Here is a 23,266-nt window from a genome sequence, read left to right as displayed (position 1 = left end):
CCTGACCGGAGCCAGTGTTTCCCACCGCCCCCCCCGCCCCCACCCCCCAAAAAAGTCAATAAAAACACTTAAGAGTTTTTTCAGAATAAAAGCTGGGGCTTGTAGTGCCTTAAGCTTATGCCACAGCATTGATGCCGCAAGATTGTTTATTATCAGGGTGCGACCCCGATAAGAGAGCTGATTCAGTAAACCTTTCCATTTTAGAAGCAGCTGCTCAGTTTTGGTTATGAGTGTTTCCCAGTTCTTCGAGACGACGTCCGGAGTGCCAAGAGAGACCCCGAGATAATGTATCCCGTCTCGTGCCCACACAAGCTGGCCGGGCAAGGTTGGAGGAGGGGCGTCACTTTGCGGACCCAAGTCGAGAGCATTGCTCTTGAGCCAGTTGATTTTTGCAAAGCTTGCCAAGCTAAACTCCTGGACACAATGAACCAAGGAAGAAACATCTTCATCAGAGCGAACAATTATCGAAATTACGCACAGGTCATCTGCATAGGCAATTGTCTTGACCGGGTTTACTGCTGGAAGGGGGGCAAAACCAAGAAGGTGCACACGCAATCGAATAAGCAAAGGCTCAACAGAAAGGGAGTACAAAAGACCGGACAAGGGGCACCCTTGGCGAATTCCTCTACAAACAGAGAAAGGCTGGCATAAAATATTATTTTACTTTTAACAAACTAAAAGTATTATTATACAACAATTTAGTGGAAGAGATAAAAAATTTCCCCGATACCAAAGCCCCGTAAAACAGAAAAGAGATAAAAATGATCAATTGCATCAAAAGCTTTTTCCTGGTCGAGGAAAACCAAACCAACATTCCTTTGTTCAATGGTACAAATATCGATAATGTCGCGAACGATAAAAATACTATCATGTATAGTCCTTTTGGGAATGCAGTAGGATTGGTCGGGGTGTACAATCTCCCCAATCACCGGCTTGATGCAGTTTGCGAGAGCTTTGGAAAAGATTTTATAGTCAGTACAAAGTAACGAGATTGGACGCCAGTTTTTCAAGTTCTGAAGGTCTCCTTTCTTGGGAATGAGGGCAAGCATAGCCCTGCGACAACAGAGGGGTACCGAGCCAGATCGCAAGCTGTCGTTTAAAATACCAAGTAGTTCAGGACCCAAAAGGTTCCAAAAGGCCCGGTAGAGTTCCAATGGGATCCCATCTAAGCCTGACGCCTTGCCAGTGGGTAAAGTTTGCAATGCGGAAAAAAGTTCTTCCAAAGTAACTTCCACATCCAACTGTAGGCATGCCGTTTCGGACAAGTTGGGCAAAGAGGCAACCAGAGAGTCAATCATTCTGTGATCAATGTTCTTGGCACGGTACAAGTCAGAGAAGTATTCCTTGGCGGAACCTCTGATACATTTTTGATTGTATGTCACTCTCCCTTCTTTTGTCCGAAGCGAGGTTAGTTGCTGGCTTCGTTTGGTTCAGGTTTCCAATCCAAAGAAGAACTTGGAAGAGGTATCTAGAAAACAAATTTTCCATTCGGAGCCGGACCAAAGCTCCTCTAGCTCGATTTACACACAATTCAGCAAGAACGGCCTTTACCTTAGCCAACAAAAGGTTAGTTCGTTCAGCATTAGAAGCTGAGAGGTTGGATTGTAAAGTTAGAATCTCCTTGGTAAGCAGGGATTGAAGATCAACATCATTCTTGGTATGAAAGGACCCGTACTGCTGGCAAAACATTTTTATCTGGGCTTTTGCATTGTCCCACCACTGTCCGAGGAGAGGGAAGGAAGCTTTCCGCAGGAGTAAAGTCTTCCAGAAGATTTTAAAAGCATCAACAAAACATTTGTCTTCCAGAAGACTAACATTGAATGTCCAATAAACAGCACCACGATTACAAATCGGGGAGAAAGTGCGAAACACAACCATGTGGTGATCTGAGAAACCACTCGGGACAATACCAGTATGGGTCACAATATTTAAAAAATCACTATTAATATAAAACCGGTCTAACCTTGCGAGGGACAGACGGCCATTTAAACACCGACACCATGTATACTGGCGTGTGGATGGATTTCGAGTTCTCCAGATGTCAACAAGGGAGAAGGTTGTCAAAGTCCTAGTCAGAGGCACAATACTTGCTGGATGAGGCTCATTCCCATTGCGATCAATGGTAGAGTCCATCGTACAGTTAAAATTCCCTCCTAAACAAACAAATCCATTAAAATCAAAACGTGCAAGAGATGTTTCTAACTGTGTGAAAAAAGCAAATCTATCCATGCTGTCACTGGGTGCATAGACGTTCACTATCGTGTGTTGAAAACCATTAAGAGTGAAAGTGAGAGAGATTAAGTACCCTTTAATTATTTCATAAAAATCAACAATGAGATTACAGAGAGAAGGATGTAAATAAATGGCTAGCCCAGCCCAAGGACAATCTAAGCCACTGAAGAACCACCTTCCTTTCATTATTCTTTCCCATTCACTCCTACAGGAGGAACTACATCTGGTTTCTTGTACGAGTAAGATATCGATGTGGTTCTTCAAAACAAGCTCCTTCACTTCAGCTTTTCGTAAATACGAGCGTCCTCCGTTTATGTTTAAAGTGGCTATAGAAAAAGCCATAGTGTGGAATTTGGGGAAAGGTATCAGTCAATTGGGTCAGGATATGCCTGCAGCTGCTTCCTTGCTTTCAGAACCCATTTTCTGAGACAAAACATTTGTGGTTCAGTCAAACCAAACTGCTCAGACTGAAGGAGCAGTCGCTTTGCGGAGATGATAAAACTGTGCAGATCAGGGAAGGAATCCTGAATTTTAACATTTATCTTACGGAAAGCGTGATGTAAAAACTTTAGGATCTCTTGGAGGGGCACAGTCGGACCACTCTCCGGTTCCTGGGATAAGTCTGGATCATTCCAGACCTCGGTGCTACCACCAGAGGCAAGCGACGACGGGCCATCAGAATCGTAGTTTGATTGGGGATCTACATTAATACCATGCTCCCCCAGTGGAGCAGGTATTTCCATTTCTGCCGGGAGGGGAAAAACTATTTCCGAAGCAGAACATACACTCTCTGCTTCCATCATGTCCGGGGTTGTCTGTGGCGCAGACATCTCAGACACTTTACCCTTAGCAGGGAGAGGGACCAAAACAGGTTCATTACTGACGTCCATGGTTGTAGTATCGGCAACCACAGGGGTAGTCACAGCTACCTCTTGGAACACGACGCGAACTCCTTGTACCTCTTGGGGCACAACACCACCTCCTTGTACCTCTTGGGACACGACACTACCTCCTTGTACCTCTTGGGGCACAACACCACCTCCTTGTACCTCTTGGGGCACGACACCACCTCCTTGTTCGTGCTCGTGTTTGTCTTGCTCGTTATCAGGAGCGTTATTATTATCCTCCGTAGCTAACACGGCAAATCTGTTTTCTGTTTCCACGGCATCAAGCGGGGCAGCTGCATCCAAATGGGAGCCATTTAATTTGCCTGACGGCGCCAGTTTTTTCGGAACGCTCACCGTTACATCGTGACCATTGACGTTTGGGTGCTTGTTTCTCCGAGATTGAACGGTGATAAACCCCCGTCATCCGCTTGAGGTCCCTTTAGTTCCGCACTCGCACCGCGGGGCTGATTATGGGAGGTGTCTGTACACTCCTCCGCTCTAGATGTGCCACTCGTGCCTGGCTTGGGCTCCGCGGCTCTAGATGTACCACTGGTGCTTGGCTTGGGCTCCACGGCTCTAGATGTACCACTGGTGCTTGGTTTGGGCTCCAGGTGTTGAGATTTCCAGTTAGGTTCCACACGTTGAGATTCGCCACCGGGAATGTTTGGTTTTGGACAAGCGTTCTTTAAATGTCCGTGCTCGCCACAAATAAAGCAGGTCATTGCCTCAGTAGCGATATAAATTTGGTAGCTGCGATCTTTGTGCTTCAAAGTCACAGCAGCACTAAGCGATTGTGCATTATTCTTTAAAACAATAACAGTGACGCCGGAAAGACATGATTGGTCTAACCGAAGCGCCAGAACGCAAACGTAAGGGGATCATTGAGATCCGTGACACGACCGTCCCAAAACGATTTAAAGCACAGGTAATCTCCTCGCTTTTAAAGAAAGGTGGTAAATTCGAAATAATAATTTTAACGGCAGGTGTGTCCAAGGGACACACAGTAAGAAAAAGATCCGGTGCGACAGACAAGCCGGTTTCGACTGTCTGAGCAACGTATCGCTCTTCGGACAGGAAGAGCACGACACGTTGATTCATTTTCGACGCTGCGAGAATGTTTTCGAGCCCAATTTGTTCTCCGAAACCCATTACAACATCGTCAACACGAACTCCGTCCGGCGGACAAACTATGACCCCGTTATTTGGAGTAAGTGCCTCGTAAACACTATTGTGCAAACGTACGTTTGCCATTGTGTAAAATTAACAAATGAAGTAAATTGAAAAATCAATAACAAACCTGCCACAAGCAAAACTAGCAAGTGGAGGAAAAGGAAAAGTAATAATATGGATGAAGTATTTAGCCAAGAAAAGGCTAAACGTATAAACACGGCAAATAGAAGAGCAGGCCCAAACCAGGAGGTCCTGAGCAGGTCTGCAAAATAACCTACTGTACGCGCTCTCTTTCTCTCTCCTGCCTGAACAAAGAAAGGAAACATGGGGAAAACTTCACAAACACGTACAAGGACACAAAGGGAGTGAACTGGAGGATGGGAAAGATGACAACACAGCACAGTAGTCACAGCTCAGCGCACACAGCCGCCATGACACCACACCCAAAACGTAACAGCCGGCAGGGGGTGAGAGAGAGAGATAGATAGAGATAGATAGAGATAGATAGATATGAGATAGATATGAGATAGATTGAGATATATAGATATAGATAGATAGAGATAGAGAGAGATAGAGAGAGATAGAGAGAGATAGAGATAGAGATAGAGACAGAGACAGAGACAGAGACAGAGACAGAGAGAGAGAGAGAGAGAGAGAGAGAGAGAGAGAAAAAGAGAGAGAGAGAAGAGAAGAGAAAACATGAGATGCTTCAAACTCGAGTTATGATCTGAAAAATTATTTTCAATGGGCACATGACCTTTGACATGTTGAACCCAAAATTCAAGCGGTTCATCTTTGTATGACAGTCCACACTTGTGCCAAGTTTGGTTTGTAATCCCTTCTGTGGTTCACAAGTTATTGTGGTAACAAATATTTTCAATTAAAGGTTACATGACCATAGACACCATGTTTGACCTTTGACCTTTTGAACCAAAAATCGAATCAGGTCATCTTTGCACCACAAAACTGTACATAATTTTACCAAGTTTGGTCAAAATTCCTTCAGTAATTTACCAGTTGTCACGGTAAAGAAGATCTGCTACGCACTCACGGATGGACAACCAGAAAAAAGAACAGCTTTCACCCCTCCCTAAAATAAAATGTTGCCATGGATACATCAAACTGTCCATTTCATTGAGATTACAATTGACGATCTTAATCAAAGCTCGGGTCAATCGGATTAAAATTGATGATTTTTCAGATGAAAATTGATGATATTAGAAGTTTGACCTTGAGATGACCTTTGACCTTTTGACCTCAAAATAGTTGTTTTCCCAATTCAGTGATGCGCTATGTAATTGCTATTTAATTTTCAAGTTTAATAGGATGGAAAGTAGAAGATTGTCATGGGGCCCGCAAGGCTAACCCCCGCTCTAGCAGGGAAAATGGCCTTTAAATGCCTGTTGTTGTTGTTGTTGTTGTTGTAATAGGATGGAAAGTGACGATTTTTCAGATGAAAATTGTTGATTTTAGAAGAGTGACCTTGAGATGACCTTTGACCTTTTGACCTCAAAATAGTTACTTTTTCAATTCAGCGACTCAATATGCAAAGTATGTTCAACTTTCAAGTGAATCGGATGAAAAATGACGATTTTAGAAATTTGACCTCGAGATGACCCTCGACCTCAAAATCAATAGGCTTCTTCCTTATGACCAACTCTACCATCTGGTGAAGTTTCGTGAAGACTGATTTAAAATTGTGATCTGTAGGTGATTGACACAAACAGACAAACAAATAGACAGAATAATGCACAAGACCAACCAATATACAGGTACCGTACTTGAAAAATTCTTGGATTTTGCAAAGTAGTGAAAGAAAGCAACATGACAGCCCAGAGGTTACCTGAGCTGCTGCACATGGATTCAAATCCCCACCTGACTAAAATGTCAACCTGGTGCTTCACACACAATGTGTTGCATCAATCCGTGCACCTGCCTTTGGCATGGGACGTTATGTTGAGGTCCTGTTTTCCAGCATTTCCGATGGATGTTAAAAATTGCACATCACACATTGTCTTTCATAGGACGGTGTGATGGCAACCTGGGCAGATTTCTTTCCTAACTGCACCTACGGTCTAGCAATGCAGCCGCAGAGTGAGTGCTCGGTTAACCCACTGAATGACCAGCGAGGAAAGGTTGCTGCACGACCTGTATAATAGGCTGCCAGATGGAAGCAGCCCCATGAGGGGAGAGAGAGAGACAGAGACAGAGACAGGGAGAGAGAGAGAGAGAGAGAGAGAGAGAGAGAGAGAGAGAGAGAGAGAGAGAGAGAGAGAGAGACAGAGAGAATATCTTGTTTCATTTCGAGCAAGTAACAGTTACGGTATTCACACATAATGCAGGTTGCAACACACCTGTCCAGTCAAGGCCCGAGCCACCAGCTCTATCTGTGGTCGTGCCTCAACTGAGCGAGAGCACCAAGGCGCATAGAACACAAACATGGTAAGATCCGCATTTTCGAGTCGAGCCTCTGCCTCCTGAAGCTGCCCCAAGAAGAAGTCAACGACGAGAGAGCTTTTCGAGAAGAACTGCGTCGGGGATGGAGCAGGCCACACCGTGTCACGGTCACGGCTGAAGGGGGTCAGTGGGGATGACGAGACATTATAAAAATGAGGGGAGATTCGGAAGAATGAAAGTGGGTTTGATTGATCAAAGGATGGAAATTACAACATGGAAGAAGGAAAAGAAAACAGAAAAAAGTACTTCATCATAGATGTCATCAATGTTTAATGACAATTTCAATGCTGAGATGTGATGGAGAACGAGATCCTGTAGGCGCACACCCAAAGCACTTTGTACATCCAGCTAGATGAAGAGGAAATCAATATTGCAAGAATGTCAAAACCAACATGAATAAAATAAGAGGATTCATAGAACTCCATTGACTACGCACAAAGGCTGATAAAGTAGATCCTGCTGCTCACTGGAGCCACCTCAACAATAGAGAATGTTTTCCATTCCTCTCCTTGCGGTGTTTGAGCTTGCATCCACACCTTGTCCACCCACTGTGTCCTCCTCCCCCATCCCCTTGCTTTCAGTCTTCTCCACACCCATTCTTCCTCCAAGTGTCCCTCTGTTGTGTCCCTCTACCCTGCTGTTGGTGTGTTTCCCCCTCTCCACTACATGCTTTTTGTTCTCGTCAGTTGTGTGTTCCAACCCTTCCATAAACCTCGACTTCATACATAAGAAGTCATAACTCGGTTGAGTAAGAATCTCAGGTTTTTGTTTTTATGCCTCCGTTGACGAAGTCGCCAGAAGCATCATGTTTTCAGTTTGGCCGTCCGGCTGTCCGTCCGGCTGTCCGTCCGTCCGTGATAGGTTTTCATTACCGCGATAACTTGAGAACGGCTTAAAGGATCTTAGTCAAACTCGGCACAGGTATGTATAATGAGGTAAAGATTAAATGATTAGAATTTGAGGTCAAGAGGTCAAAGGACAAAGTCTGTAATAGGTCTATAACTCGAGAATGGCTGAAGTGATCTAATTCAAACTTGGTACAGGTATATATAATGATGTAAACATTAACTGATTATATTTTGGGTTCAAGAGGTCAAAGGTTAAAGTTTATAATAGGTCTATAACTCGAGAATGTCTGAAGTGATCTAATTCAAACTTGGTACAGGTATATATAATGATGTAAACATTAACTGATTATATTTTGGGGTGAAGAGGTCAAAGGTCAGAGGTCATGTCATGTAAAAATGTGAACAGCTGAAGGGATTTAAATTAAAACTTGGTACAGGTATGTGTAATGATGTAAACATGAACTGATTAAATTTTGTGGTCAATAGGTCAAAGGTCAGAGGTCATGTCAAGTAAAAATGTGCTAACTTTGCCCAACGATTTGGCTGAATGGATTTAAATCAAACTTGATACTAGTATTATAATGATGTAATAATGCAGGCGGAGGCACATCAGTCGATGTCGTGACGTCGAAGAGTGCCGCTCTAGTTTTTGTATACATAGTCGAGGCTTGTGAAAGAGTTAGCACACTGAACGGATCACAACATAACAGACAAAAACCGGATGCAAAACATGCATGCATGGAGAAGGAAACTTCAAGGAGGAAAAACTGGAATATTAGGAGTAGGGATTTGGGTTCCTTTCCCAAGACATGGTATTACCACAATGATTTCTAAAACCTAAAACATGTGATAAACATGTCAGGCTGCCTGAGGCTGTGGGTAGCAGTTTAGCAATGATCTTTATCTCCCTCTCTCTGACATACCATATTCTTCACAGAGCATCGGTGCCACCGAAGCAGCTTCCTGAGCAAGGCTTATACTGGGTGGTTTTCCATTGCCTTTCCAGTCGTAGTTAGGGCAGGAATTTGGAATTAGTTCACAATGCCTGCAGTAGCTCGCCTACTCTGAAGGACACCGTGGGGTCTTTAACGTCCATGAACTTGTGCTGGCATATGGGACGCCTAGTTTAACATCCATCTGAAGGACAGCATCCTGCCAGCCATCTTTCTACATAGACATTGTATAATAATCAACAAGTCATTGGAAGTGCTTTGAAAACATTGCACATCATTACCTCATCCACGAGAACTTTCACTTTCACACAAAGGACCATGAGAACTCAGGTCACCTGAGGCAATAGGTGTACAAACATACTGTCGTGTTCCCGGGGATTAACACCCCTGGGGACGAATGGCCGATCGAGCTTTACACTCCGAGATGTTCAGTCCAACGATGGCGGTGTTATTTATACGCGCGATGGTGTAGTGGAGGGCAGCGAGGCTTACCTGGACGGACGGGCGCAAAGCGGGTTTTCCGAACCACAAACAAATAAATGGGACAGGACAAGGAATTAAAATTCAACAATTAACGGGTTTAATAAAAGAAATGCCAGGGAACAAGAAATGTACGGTACCTAAAATTCCTAAATTGGGGCGCCCCAACACGGACTTGCATACAACTCGAGGGGAAAACGAAAGTGAAAAATTAATGTGTTTCTGTAGTGTGTACTCAGCTTTGAGCGGCCCTCAAACCCTGTCGGCCATCGAACCGGTGCCTAAGTCCGTGCGCGAGAAAACTGGCCTTTGCGCGCAGCTGCGTTCAACCCAGCCGCCGAACGTGAAGCGAACAGGCCTTCGTTCCTTCCTCGTCATCCGCTTCACAAAACACCGCAGTCTCTCCAACGCACACGGCTCGGCACACAGCCGTCACGAAGCCACGAACCAAGAGCGTCAGAGTGCACGAGCTGCGATCGCCTGACACGAACGTCGAAACCAAGAGAAGGAAAATGTGCGGCTGCACGCTATCAAAGTCAGCCCGGAGAGAGGGAAACATGTGTCTGCCCGCAATGAATGTCCCAACGCAAGAGAGTAAAAACTGTGACTGCTCGTCCTCAAACCCCGGACCAAGAGGAAGAAAATGGCGGTTCTCAGCCTTTTTGTTCCCCGGTCTCGAACGTCATATGATGACGTACGTGCGCGCTCCAATCAAAGAGTCAATCATAGCAGTCTATCGCCTTGACCAATCATCACCTCTCGGGGCGGGGCCCCACGGCCCTGCCTGCTTGGTATTGCAATGACTCTGCTGGCGGAGCCAGCGGCAGCATTCAAATGTCTGAATCCGGTCGCTTGTTATGGGGTTTATTTTCGGTGTGGAGTGCATGGCTGGTGTGGTGTGTGTCATAAGGAACAAGGGAAAAACCACAGAGGCAATCTACATACAGGGAATTATTATTATACCCGAACTAATTAACATAGCTCCACCCCTCGCCATGGAGACAAATATATGATCTTACGCGACATCCGGCCTAACGGATTTCCGACTTTGTTACATGGAGGTGCCTCTTCTTCGTCGCGACATTCGGAGAACACTACCCTATACAATCCTATCTGGTCCCAAGGTATTTAATTGGTACCCCCCACAAACGTAACAGTACAAATTAATAACAAGGAACTAGAGATTTCAAAGAACACTACCCAAAGCAGTGTTCAAGCTTATACTTCAATTAATATGAAATAATGATTTTAAAGATAGTTTAAAAACTATTTTTGGAGATTTAGCGCCATTGAAGCAGCCTTATACGCCATCTTATTTAACATGTCCAAGTTCTGCAAAACGGAAGAAGTTTGGAAGTGACAAAAAGGCAATTTGTGTTCGAAAGTGTTTAAGATTAAAATTGAATTAAAATGCGGATTTTAATAATAATAATAATAATTCATTTATTTTGTATAGCGCTTTTCCAGAAGCCCAAAGGCGCTTTGACAGAGTGGAAAACATAATGCATAACAATACATGAAAACAACAATTGCAAAAAGACAAGAATCAAGAAAACAAACAGCAGCGATATACGGCATATATATAAGACAAGAATCAAAAAGACAAGACAAGAATCAATAGGGAAATATTTAAAGCAAAAGGAGGGAGAAGGAGAAGAGATAGTCAGGGGTTAAATGCTGTGGGTTGAATGTTGAATGCAGCGTTGAACAGGTGGGTCTTTAGTGATGTTTTGAATGTGGTGAGTGAGGAGGAGTCTCTGATGGTGTGAGGTAGTGAGTTCCAGAGGGTGGGAGCAGCGATGGAGAAGGCCCTGTCCCCCCAGGATCTGAATTTGGTCCGGATGGAGGGGGTCAGGAGGTTGGTACCAGCAGAGCGGAGGTTGCGGGTGGGAGTGTGTCTGGAGAGGAGGTCAGCCAGGTAGGATGGGGCCAGGTTATGGAGGGCTTTGTATGTCAAGAGGAGGATTTTGTACTGGATTCTCTGGGGGATGGGGAGCCAGTGAAGCTTGTAAAGGACGGGGGTGATGTGGTCACGGGTCCGGGAATGAGTGAGTAGACGGGCAGCGGAGTTCTGAATGTATTGGAGTTTATTGGTGATTTTTGAGGGTGAACCATAGAGGAGGCTATTGCAGTAGTCCAGACGGGAGGTGATGAAGGCGTGGATGAGGGTTTCTGCAGCCGTGGAGGAGAGGGATGAGCGGAGACGGGCAATGTTTTTCAGGTGAAAGAAGGCTGACTTTGTGATCTGTTTAGTGTATTTGTCGAAGGAAAGGGTTTGGTCAAAGATGACGCCAAGATTCCGGATGTGAGGGGAGGTGGATACTGGGATACCGTCGATGTTGAGGGCAAAGTTATGGGTGGATTTTGTGAGCGTTTTTGGGCCAATGATGATTATTTCAGATTTATCACAGTTAAGCTTGAGGAAGTTGATTTGAAGCCAGGATTTTATTTCAGTGATGCAGTTTGTCAGGATAGAGTGGGTGTCGGTGGAGACGGACTTGGTGGAGATGAAAAGCTGGATGTCATCGGCGAAGCAGTGGAATTGGAGACCATGACGGCGGATTAAGTGACCGAGCGGGGACAGGTAAAGGATGAAGAGGAGGGGGCCAAGAACTGAACCTTGGGGGACACCTTGGGGGAGGGGAGCAGTGGGGGATTTGCAGTTATTGATGGAGATGAACTGGCATCTGTCAGAGAGGTATGATTTAATCCAAGAGAGGGCAGTGCCGGTGACGTTAAAGGTGGATTCAAGTCGGGTGAGGAGGATAGTGTGATCGATGGTGTCAAAGGCAGCGCTGAGGTCGAGGAGGACGAGAATGTTGAGGTTGCCAGCGTCAGAGGAGAGGAGAAGGTCGTTGGTGATTTTGAGGAGAGCAGTTTCAGTACTGTGGTTGGAGCGGAATCCGGATTGGAATGTTTCATACAAGTTATTGGCAGAGAGATGATGTTTGAGTTGAGTGGCTACAGCGCGTTCCAAAACTTTTGACAGAAAGGGTAGGTTGGAGATGGGTCTGAAGTTGTTTAGGGTGTCAGGGTTTAGACCAGGTTTTTTTAGAATGGGGGTAACAGCAGCAATTTTGAGGGAAGGTGGGACGATGCCTGTAGACAGGGAGGAGTTTATTGTTGCAATGATAAGTGGAGAGAGAGCAGGGAGGGAGGCTTTGACAAAGCTGGAGGGGATGGGGTCAAGAGTGCAGGTGGCAGTTTTCATTCCTATGAGGAGTTCAGAGAGGTCAGTAGGAGAGATTGGGGAGAACCGAGACAGGGGATGGCAGGACAAGGGGGGGCAGGTGGTTGGAGGGGGAGCGGGTGCGGCGGTGGTCAAGCTGTTGTAGATGTTGTCAATTTTGCGTTGGAAGAAAGAGAGGAAGGAGATGCAGTTGTCTACTGTGAATGACTGGGTGGTGGTGTTCAGGGGGCGGAGGAGTTTGTTTATTGTCGAGAAGAGTGCTTTTGGGTTTCCGGAGCCAGAGTGGATAATTTGAGAGTAGTAGGCAGAGCGGGCGCGGGAGAGGGCATCTTTGTAGTGTTGTATGTGGTCCTTGTAGGCTTGGGAGTGAACTGTGAGACCCGTTTTATTGCGGAGTCTTTCAAGTTGGCGAGCACGAGTTTTCATCAGGTGGAGTTCAGGGGTAAACCAGGGAGCAGAATGGGTGAAAGAAACTGTTTTGGTTTTTACAGGCGCAAGCTGGTCAAGGCAGGAGGAGAGAGTGTGGTTGTAGTAGTCAGTGAGGTCGGAAGGGGTGTGGAGGTCATTATTCATTTAAGAGTCGTATAAATAAATTCCAGAAGTTTACCACCATTGACTCAGTGTCTATTACACCATCCTATCTAACACATTACATTAGTTCTTTGTGCCTGTTGTTTGGGTCAATTTCATTATTTGTGCCTGTTGTTTGTGCCCTTTATGACGTCCTCAAAAACAGTAAGTTTCCTGTTTGGAATGATTTTCAATTTTGTTTGCTGATAGAAAGGCAGACTGCCTAAAAAATATTATCTCACTCCTCTCTGCACATGTCGAATCGGAGACAAAGAAACGCTAAACTGCAGGTTTGTTTTCTGATTCATGTTCCGATTCGTGTTCAAAATATAACATTCAATTTAAATAAGTTGTTCCTCGATCATAAAATTATGTTTGTGGACAGATGGATGGATATGAACCTGACTTTTCACTTGGCGTATGCGAGGTAATAACAACAAGCATTCTGAGTATTGCGCCGCAATACATGTCCCCTACCGGCAGTCTGTCGTCCGGAAAACTCTTGGGGAAATTACCAAGGGTTATATATCCATCAGGTTCCGAATCGTTCCCAATCGCTAATTACCTCAGGACGGGCTCACCTGTGATTTGCACTCGGGACTTCGATTTATACACCTTGCAGACAGGTCAGCAGAAGCACGAGAAAATACGTTGTTGATAAAGAACCTTTCGAGTCGCTAAATATCAGTAATTTATTATATTTTCCGGTTCACGATCAATGATCGATGTGTATATATATCTATATGTATATGTTGCTCGGGTTGGCTACGCCCCTCCCGAAAGCGCGAGCTGTGTCGCGCTTTTGACGTTCGCAGACGAGGCGCGCGGTGCGGCTCGAGGAGAACTTTAGAATAAACAAGAGTATCCATTTTTTAAAATATTTTCGTTTAATTAACGATATCTGCCAAACCACGTGTCCTATCGCAAATGCCAAAAGGACATTTTAGCAGACAGACATGCTCAACAGATCTGTGAAGTTTCCCCTCGATTGGATCAAAAATGAGGGAGGAGCTCGGTTTTAAAGGTTCATGCTTAAAAACGTCATAACTCTGAAACCATGTGACGCATGACGTCATGCTCGTTGACTTTTTTGTTCGTCATGGGTATGCGATTCTGCCTGCAAAGTTTGGCCTCGATCTGTTCAGCCGTTGCAGAGAAAAAGGGGTTTTTGTGTTTTCACGAAAAACAATATGGCGGCCGAACCACGTGACCTGTGCTGTCATAATTACCATTAAAATATTCTACAGACCGATTCCCTCCTACGGTGAAAATTTGATCTCAATCGGTCCAATTATTGCAGAGAAAATGGTTTTTAAAGGAAATTAAAACTTAAAATGGCACTGAGTTAAGGATCATCAGAATTATCAGAATTCCCAAAGTTCAAAGTGCATAACTTTGTCAAAAATGATCGATACGTAGTGAAGTTCGAACTTGACCTGCAACTTATCATGAGGAAACCATGTGCCAAGTTTGAAATCATTAGCATTAAGAGTTTAGAAAAAAAGTCCGGAGTGCAAACCTATAGTCCCCTCCGGTGTACACCAGGAGGGGACTAATAAGGAACTTGGGCGGAGGAGGAGGAGGCCATCCGGTATCCATCACACATCCACACACAAGCTATCTGTTTTGTGCTGCAATATAAACCTATCTACTGTTTTGTACTGTAATGTAAACCTATCTACTGCTTTGTGCTGCAATCTAAACCTATTGCCTCTTTTGTGCTGCAATATAAACCTATGCACTGTTTCGTGATGCAATCTAAACCTATGTACTGTTTTGTGTTGCAATACAAACCTATCTCCTGTTTTGTGCTGCAATATAAACCTATCTGTTTTGTGCTGCAATGTAAACCTATCTACTGTTTTATGCTGCAATATAAACCTATCCACTGTTTCGTGATGTAATCTAAACCGATTTACTGTTTCGTGATGCAATATAAACCTATCTACTGTTTCGTGCTGCAATGTAAACCTATCCACTGCTTTGTGCTGAAAACTAAACTAATCTACTGTTTTGTGCTGCAATATAAACCTATCAACTGTTTTGTGCTGCAAGATAAACCTATGTACTGCTTTGTGCTGAAATATAAACCTCTGTACTGTTTTGTGCTGCAATATAAACCTATCAACTGTTTTGTGCTGCAATGCAAACCTATCGACTGTTTTGTGCTGCAATATAAACCTATGTACTGCTTTGTGCTGCAATATAAACCACTGTACTGTTTTGTGCTGCAATATAAACCTATCCACTGTTTTGTGTTGCAATATAAACCTATGTACTGTTTTGTGTTGCAATATAAACCTATGTACTGTTTTGTGCTGCAATGCAAACCTATCTACTGTTTTGTGCTGCAATATAAACCTATGTACTGTTTTGTGCTGCAATGCAAACCTATCTACTGTTTTGTGCTGCAATATAAACCTATGCACTGTTTTGTGCTGCAATGCAAACCTATCTACTGTTTTGTGCTGCAATATAAACCTATGTACTGTTTTGTGCTGCAATGCAAACCTATCTACTGTTTTGTGCTGCAATATAAACCTATCTACTGTTTTGTGCTGCAATGCAAACCTATCTACTGTTTTGTGTTGCAATATAAACCGATCTACTGTTTTGTGTTGCAATACAAACCTATCTACTGTTTTGTGTTGAAATACAAACCTATCTACTGTTTTGTGTTGCAATATAAACCTATCTACTGTTTTGTGATGCAATATAAACTTATATACCATTTTGGGATGCAATGTAAACTTATATACCGTTTTGTGATGCAATGTAAACTTATATACCGTTTCATGATGCAATGTAAACTTATATACGTTTCATGATGCAATGTAAACTTATATACTGTTTCATGATGCAATGTAAACTTATATACCGTTTCATGATGCAATGTAAACTTATATACCGTTTTGTGATGTAATGTGAACTTATATACCGTTTCATGATGCAATGTAAACTTATATACCGTTTTGTGATGTAATGTGAACTTATATACCGTTTCATGATGCAATGTAAACTTATATACTGTTTCATGATTCAATGTAAACTTATATACCGTTTCATTATGCAATGTAAACTTATATACCGTTTCATTATGCAATGTAAACTTATATACTGTTTTGTGATGCAATGTGAACTTATATAGCGTTTCGTGATGCAATGTAAACTTATATACCGTTTCGTGATGCAATGTAAACTTATATACTGTTTCATGATTCAATGTAAACTTATATACTGTTTTGTGATGCAATGTGAACTTATATAGCGTTTTGTGATGCAATGTAAACTTATATACCGTTTCATTATGCAATGTAAACTTATATACCGTTTCATTATGCAATGTAAACTTATATACTGTTTTGTGATGCAATGTGAACTTATATAGCGTTTCATGATGCAATGTAAACTTATATACCGTTTCGTGATGCAATGTAAACTTATATACTGTTTCATGATTCAATGTAAACTTATATACTGTTTTGTGATGCAATGTGAACTTATATAGCGTTTCGTGATGCAATGTAAACTTGTATACCGTTTCATTATGCAATGTAAACTTATATACTGTTTTGTGATGCAATGTAAACTTATATACCGTTTCGTGATGCAATGTAAACTTATATACCGTTTCATTATGCAATGTAAACTTATATACTGTTTTGTGATGCAATGTAAACTTATATACCGTTTCGTGATGCAATGTAAACTTATATACCGTTTCATGATTCAATGTAAACTTATATACTGTTTTGTGATGCAATGTGAACTTATATAGCGTTTCGTGATGCAATGTAAACTTATATACTGTTTTGTGATGCAATGTAAACTTATATACCGTTTCATGATTCAATGTAAACTTATATACTGTTTTGTGATGCAATGTGAACTTATATAGCGTTTCGTGATGCAATGTAAACTTATATACCGTTTCGTGATGCAATGTAAACTTATATACCGTTTCATTATGCAATGTAAACTTATATACTGTTTTGTGATGCAATGTAAACTTATATACCGTTTCGTGATGCAATGTAAACTTATATACCGTTTCATGATTCAATGTAAACTTATATCCTGTTTTGTGATGCAATGTGAACTTATATAGCGTTTCGTGATGCAATGTAAACTTATATACTGTTTTGTGATGCAATGTAAACTTATATACCGTTTCGTGATGCAATGTAAACTTATATACTGTTTCATGATTCAATGTAAACTTATATACCGTTTTGTGATGCAATGTAAACTTATATACCGTTTCATTATGCAATGTAAACTTATATACCGTTTCATTATGCAATGTAAACTTATATACTGTTTTGTGATGCAATGTGAACTTATATACTGTTTTGTGATGCAATGTAAACTTATATACCGTTTCGTGATGCAATGTAAACTTATATAATGTTTCATGATTCAATGTAAACTTATATACCGTTTTGTGATGCAATGTAAACTTATATACCGTTTCATTATGCAATGTAAACTTATATACCGTTTCATTATGCAATGTAAACTTATATACTGTTTTGTGATGCAATGTGAACTTATATAGCGTTTCATGATGCAATGTAAACTTATATACCGTTTCGTGATGCAATGTAAACTTATATACTGTTTCATGATTCAATGTAAACTTATATACTGTTTTGTGATGCAATGTGAACTTATATAGCGTTTTGTGATGCAATGTAAACTTATATACCGTTTCATTATGCAATGTAAACTTATATACCGTTTCATTATGCAATGTAAACTTATATACTGTTTTGTGATGCAATGTGAACTTATATAGCGTTTCATGATGCAATGTAAACTTATATACCGTTTCGTGATGCAATGTAAACTTATATACTGTTTCATGATTCAATGTAAACTTATATACTGTTTTGTGATGCAATGTGAACTTATATAGCGTTTCGTGATGCAATGTAAACTTGTATACCGTTTCATTATGCAATGTAAACTTATATACTGTTTTGTGATGCAATGTAAACTTATATACCGTTTCGTGATGCAATGTAAACTTATATACCGTTTCATTATGCAATGTAAACTTATATACTGTTTTGTGATGCAATGTAAACTTATATACCGTTTCGTGATGCAATGTAAACTTATATACCGTTTCATGATTCAATGTAAACTTATATACTGTTTTGTGATGCAATGTGAACTTATATAGCGTTTCGTGATGCAATGTAAACTTATATACTGTTTTGTGATGCAATGTAAACTTATATGCCGTTTGGTGATGCAATGTAAACTTATATACTGTTTCATGATTCAATGTAAACTTATATACTGTTTTGTGATGCAATGTGAACTTATATAGCGTTTCGTGATGCAATGTAAACTTATATACCGTTTCGTGATGCAATGTAAACTTATATACTGTTTCATGATTCAATGTAAACTTATATACCGTTTCGTGATGCAATGTAAACTTATATACCGTTTTGTGATGTAATGTAAACTTATATACCGTTTTGTGATGCAATGTAAACTTATATACTGTTTCATGATTCAATGTAAACTTATATACTGTTTCATGATTCAATGTAAACTTATATACCGTTTTGTGATGCAATGTAAACTTATATACCGTTTCGTGATGCAATGTAAACTTATATACCGTTTTGTGATGTAATATAAACTTATATACCGTTTTGTGATGCAATGTAAACTTATATACCGTTTTGTGATACAATATAAACTTATATACTGTTTCATGATTCAATGTAAACTTATATACTGTTTCATGATTCAATGTAAACTTATATACCGTTTAGTGATGCAATGTAAACTTATATACCGTTTCATGATTCAATGTAAACTTATATACTGTTTCATGATGCAATGTAAACTTATATACCGTTTTGTGATGCAATGTAAACTTATATACCGTTTTGTGATGCAATGTAAACTTATATACCGTTTCGTGATGCAATGTAAACTTATATACTGTTTCATGATTCAATGTAAACTTATATACTGTTTTGTGATGCAATGTGAACTTATATAGCGTTTCGTGATGCAATGTAAACTTATATACCGTTTCGTGATGCAATGTAAACTTATATACTGTTTCATGATTCAATGTAAACTTATATACTGTTTTGTGATGCAATGTGAACTTATATAGCGTTTCGTGATGCAATGTAAACTTATATACCGTTTCGTGATGCAATGTAAACTTATATACTGTTTCATGATTCAATGTAAACGTATATACCGTTTTGTGATGCACTGTAAACTTATATACTGTTTCATGATTCAATGTAAACTTATATACCGTTTTGTGATGCAATGTGAACTTATATAGCGTTTCGTGATGCAATGTAAACTTATATACCGTTTCGTGATGCAATGTAAACTTATATACTGTTTCATGATTCAATGTAAACTTATATACTGTTTTGTGATGCAATGTAAACTTATATACCGTTTCGTGATGCAATGTAAACTTATATACCGTTTCATGATTCAATGTAAACTTATATACTGTTTTGTGATGCAATGTGAACTTATATACCGTTTCGTGATGCAATGTAAACTTATATACTGTTTCATGATTCAATGTAAACTTATATAGCGTTTTGTGATGCAATGTAAACTTATATACCGTTTCATTATGCAAGGTAAACTTATATACCGTTTTGTGATGCAATGTGAACTTATATAGCGTTTCGTGATGCAATGTAAACTTATATACTCAGTTTGTTTTCAAGTCAAACACTGATGGGGTTAAAAGCTCGTGCCCAATTTCGAACCAAGATGCTGTATTTACAAAAGCCACATCATGTGGAATTTAGCAATCCATTGGCAGGCCCTCCGACAGGTGCAGAGAGGCCAGGGACACGTCCACCTTTTGAGACACCTGCCCATAATAAATAATAAAAACAAAGTAAGCCGTCATTAGAGAGTGAAATGCAATTTGATTTTTTGTTGTTGTTTCTCGTCTTTGTGTAATTGTACTGATTGTTGAACAGAAGTCGACCTTCCGTGCAACGTCACAGTTCATATGATGGATGGTGAACCCATTCAAAAACTCTTGTCCCATGGTTGACTTTACCTGCTTGAACACGTTCTGCGTTCACCTGACGCAAACAAACTGACAAAGCATCTCTGAGTTTGAGAGTGTCACGTGTCATATTTTGGTCTGATGGGGTTCAGGCTCATAAAAGCAAACAAGTAACGAAACGTAACAAATGCCAAAAATTAAGTGTCTAAATGTGAGGTCCTCTTGGAGCTTGAGGTCAGGTCAGACCATCAGGTGGGCCAGGTGTGATTGGCCCTGCTCCTAGGTATAGTTACCGCCGCACACGATGCACGCACTGAAGTGAATGGCGGGTGGTCTCTCACGTCGCCTCTCTCGGACTGGCGACTCGGTTAGAGCTTCACTCACAATGACAGGCACGATGTCCGGGGACGGATTACAACGACAGTCACGCACACTCAAACGTACCCGTGCATGGGACAGGTAGACCGATTAAGCATGGGACAGGTAGACCGATTAAGCATGGGACAGGTAGACCGATTAAACGGCGCGTTCGAGACGGGTCCATTACCAGGAGGACAAACAGACGAGCAGCAGCAAAGCGCTCAGCACGGCGGCCGCCCCGAGCAAGCAGGCCATGCGACGGGCCGCGGCCCACACCATGTGCGCCGCAGGGCTACCTGCTCACGGGCCCCGGCCCGCCTCCTGGTTCCCGCTCCGCCCGATCGAACCGAGCGGCGCCACGTATGGCGCGCCCACCTCACTCTTCCGGGGTCACGCTCTGCCTGCCTTTTGGCCTTCGCCCCATGGCGCTCCTCCCCATCCTCATTCGGTGTCCGCGCTCATTTTGCTCTCCTTCTTTTCCCAATCCCCTCCGCCTCCCCCCTTTTTTTCTTGGTCTCCTTACTCTCCACACATTCCCTCTCCTCATTCCCCACAGTACATCCCCTCTTCTCCTCATTCACACCTCCTCCTCTCTTAAAACCCCTCTCATTTTTCACACCCTCTATTCATTCCCCACAGTACGCGGCTACGCGCTCCTATTCTCCTCATTCCCAGGCCCCTCCTCTTCGCCTCATTCCCAGGCTCCTCCTCTCCTCTCATTTCCCACACCTCCCCTCTCCTCTCATTTCCCACACCTCCCCCTCTCCTCTCATTTTCCACACCTCCTCCGCTCCTCTCATTTCCCACACCTCCTCTCCTCATATTCTCTCCCCTCATTTCCCACACCTCCTCTCCTCCTCTCCCACACCCTCCCATCTTCTTCGTTTATGGTTTTATGGCGCTCAGAGCCGCGAGGCCCTATATACGCCATGCATCGATAGTTGGACGTCAAAACCAAGATATTACTATAATAGGTTCCCCTAAAATCTTATAGGGCTTTCCCAATCTTTAAAAAAACATCTTAACACGGCTTTACAGAGTCGATGATGCTTCTGGTTCAACATGCTTAAGATTTCCGGCAGGTCTGATCATTTGATCCCCATCTCTCTGATGTAATACTCATATTAATATTCTGGATAAACCGGTCTACCTTCCTCATAAAGTGGCCATTTAACAAATAGGTGCACCCCTCCTCCATTTCCCACAGCCCCCTTATTCATTCCCACCCTCCGCTCCTCATTCCAGTTTCTTTCCCTCCTTATGACAGTATCCCGAATCCCCTCCATCATTATTCCTTTATTCCTCATTACCTCTCCATGTTGATTTCAGACACACAAACATGACTGATTTTTCACTCGTGTTCCTTCTCCACTGGGTGATTGATTAACATCAAGGTGTTTTATTCCCCGTTTCCCCTCATTTGAGTGTCTGGGTGTCCGCCCCTTACAGCGGACATACTTGTAGTTGTACTTTTACCGTAACAGGAATTCCACGACATAACGGATAATTCAACATCAATCCAATCATATAAGATGGGATTTTAACCTGGGATCCCAACATGAGCTTCGTGCTCACCTGGGAACACCCATCAAGCTCCCAGGTGCTCACACCTGGTTTTTATTGTAATTACATTATCAGCCAACCACGAGAGACACTGCGGTGGAATGGGTACATCACCATATCCTCTTCACCCCCCTGGTGAGGATACTGAAAATGGAAAAATGTTCTCACCCTCACCATGGCAAAACTTTCACTGGTGAGGCTCTTCAAGGTGCTTCATTTCGAGTACCACCCCGACTACAACATATTGTACATCGAGAGGAAAATGGAAATATATAATTTTGGTAAGTTGTGATTGGCTGCGGAATGATGGAATGTGAGTCATCCAGTGTGGAATTAGAGGAGAAAAGAGCACCAAAAAGACAACAATAGTATCGTCAGAAAAAAAGCAAGGGAGAGGTCGTGACAGTTGTTGGAGATACTTTTAGTTAAAGACCAGAAAGATCTATTAGTGGAAGAAGATGAGAGGTTGTCATTTCTTTTGGATAACGGAATGCTTCGTTTCAGGAGTAACATGTTTGCAATGATTTCTGGCAGAATGATTCCATGTCCCATATGTCGCATCTCTTGCACGAATGGCCACAGAGCAGGAATCATTGAACCAAGAGTTGGTAGGAGAGATAGACTTGAAAGAGAAGGGTATATAAGCCCCCATTCCTGCAATAATAACTTCAGCAATATGTTCGGCAGAGATAGAGGCATTGCCTGTGGAGAGGCAGTTGTCTTTCCAGGGAAAAGCAGAAAAGAAGATTCATAAACCTGTCCAATCAGGACTATTGAAATGCCAAAACTGGAATTTAGTCGGAGCAGTCAGAGGAGAAGGAGTGGTGGTAAGTAAAGTGATGTTCACAAGATTGTGGTCAGAAGAACCAACTGGAAGTGAAATTGTGCAGCTGTAACGCAACAGATTGGAGGTGAAGAACAAATCCAAAGTATTGGACGAGTGGTCATGACGATGTGAGATATGGGTAGAGTGGGTGATAATTTGTTCCAAATCATTGACAATGGAAAATACAAGAGCTTCAGCTCCCCCAACATCCGTGTGAGAAGATTTCAACCACTCCCAGTGGTGAACATTGAAGTCTCATAAATAGAGGAATTCTGATTGAGGGTGTTCGGATGTCATGGCCTCATGGCCGGAATTAAGAGAGTCAAAGAAAGCTGAAAAGTTTATGGAATAAGGGGAGCAGTAAGTGAAACGGGGAAAAACAGTGATGGTCAGGAGACAAATCTTAATCCCAGATGACATCAAGGTTTGGAGACTTGGAGGTCCACAAGGCGTAGTTTGGAGACTCGAGGAGGTCCACAAGGCGTAGTTTGTAGACTCGAGGAGGTCCACAAGGTGTAGTTTTGAGACTCGAGGAGGTTCACAAGGCATAGTTTGGAGACTCGAGGAGGTCCACAAGGTGTAGTTTGGAGACTCGAGGAGGTCCACAAGGCGTAGTTTGGAGACTCGAGGTCCTTTGAAGCGGAATCGTGAGTGAAGGTTGTAGTTTGAAATGTTAAAGGAGTTAAGAAGAACATCATGTGAC

General features: G+C 42.2%; 1 protein-coding gene across 6 annotated transcripts in view; it reads right to left on the bottom strand.

Annotated features, from left to right (window-relative positions):
- TXNDC11 (thioredoxin domain containing 11) overlaps nucleotides 1–20,867 on the bottom strand; it is a 96,167-nt gene extending 75,300 nt beyond the window's left edge. For 2 of the 6 annotated variants that reach the window (XM_068127656.2, XM_068127661.2), the window contains exons 1-2: nucleotides 20,362–20,661; nucleotides 6,644–6,860 (exon numbers count right to left, since the gene is read on the bottom strand). In XM_068127656.2, coding sequence (XP_067983757.2) covers nucleotides 6,644–6,860; nucleotides 20,362–20,453 — 309 coding nt within the window. In that variant the 5' untranslated portion in view covers nucleotides 20,454–20,661. Of the gene's footprint in view, nucleotides 1–6,643; nucleotides 6,861–6,992; nucleotides 7,018–20,258; nucleotides 20,281–20,361 lie in introns of those variants that run through there. The other 4 variants (XM_068127657.2, XM_068127660.2, XM_068127659.2 and 1 more) reach the window with 4 other exon arrangements.
- Nucleotides 20,868–23,266: the final 2,399 nt, after the last annotated feature.

This window comes from Myxine glutinosa, chromosome 10 (genome assembly GCF_964187855.1).
Source record: "Myxine glutinosa chromosome 10, kmMyxGlut1.1, whole genome shotgun sequence".
Lineage (NCBI taxonomy): Eukaryota > Metazoa > Chordata > Myxini > Myxiniformes > Myxinidae > Myxine > Myxine glutinosa.
Note: the sequence above shows the minus strand (reverse complement) of the source record. Positions and strands in the feature narration are given on the sequence as shown.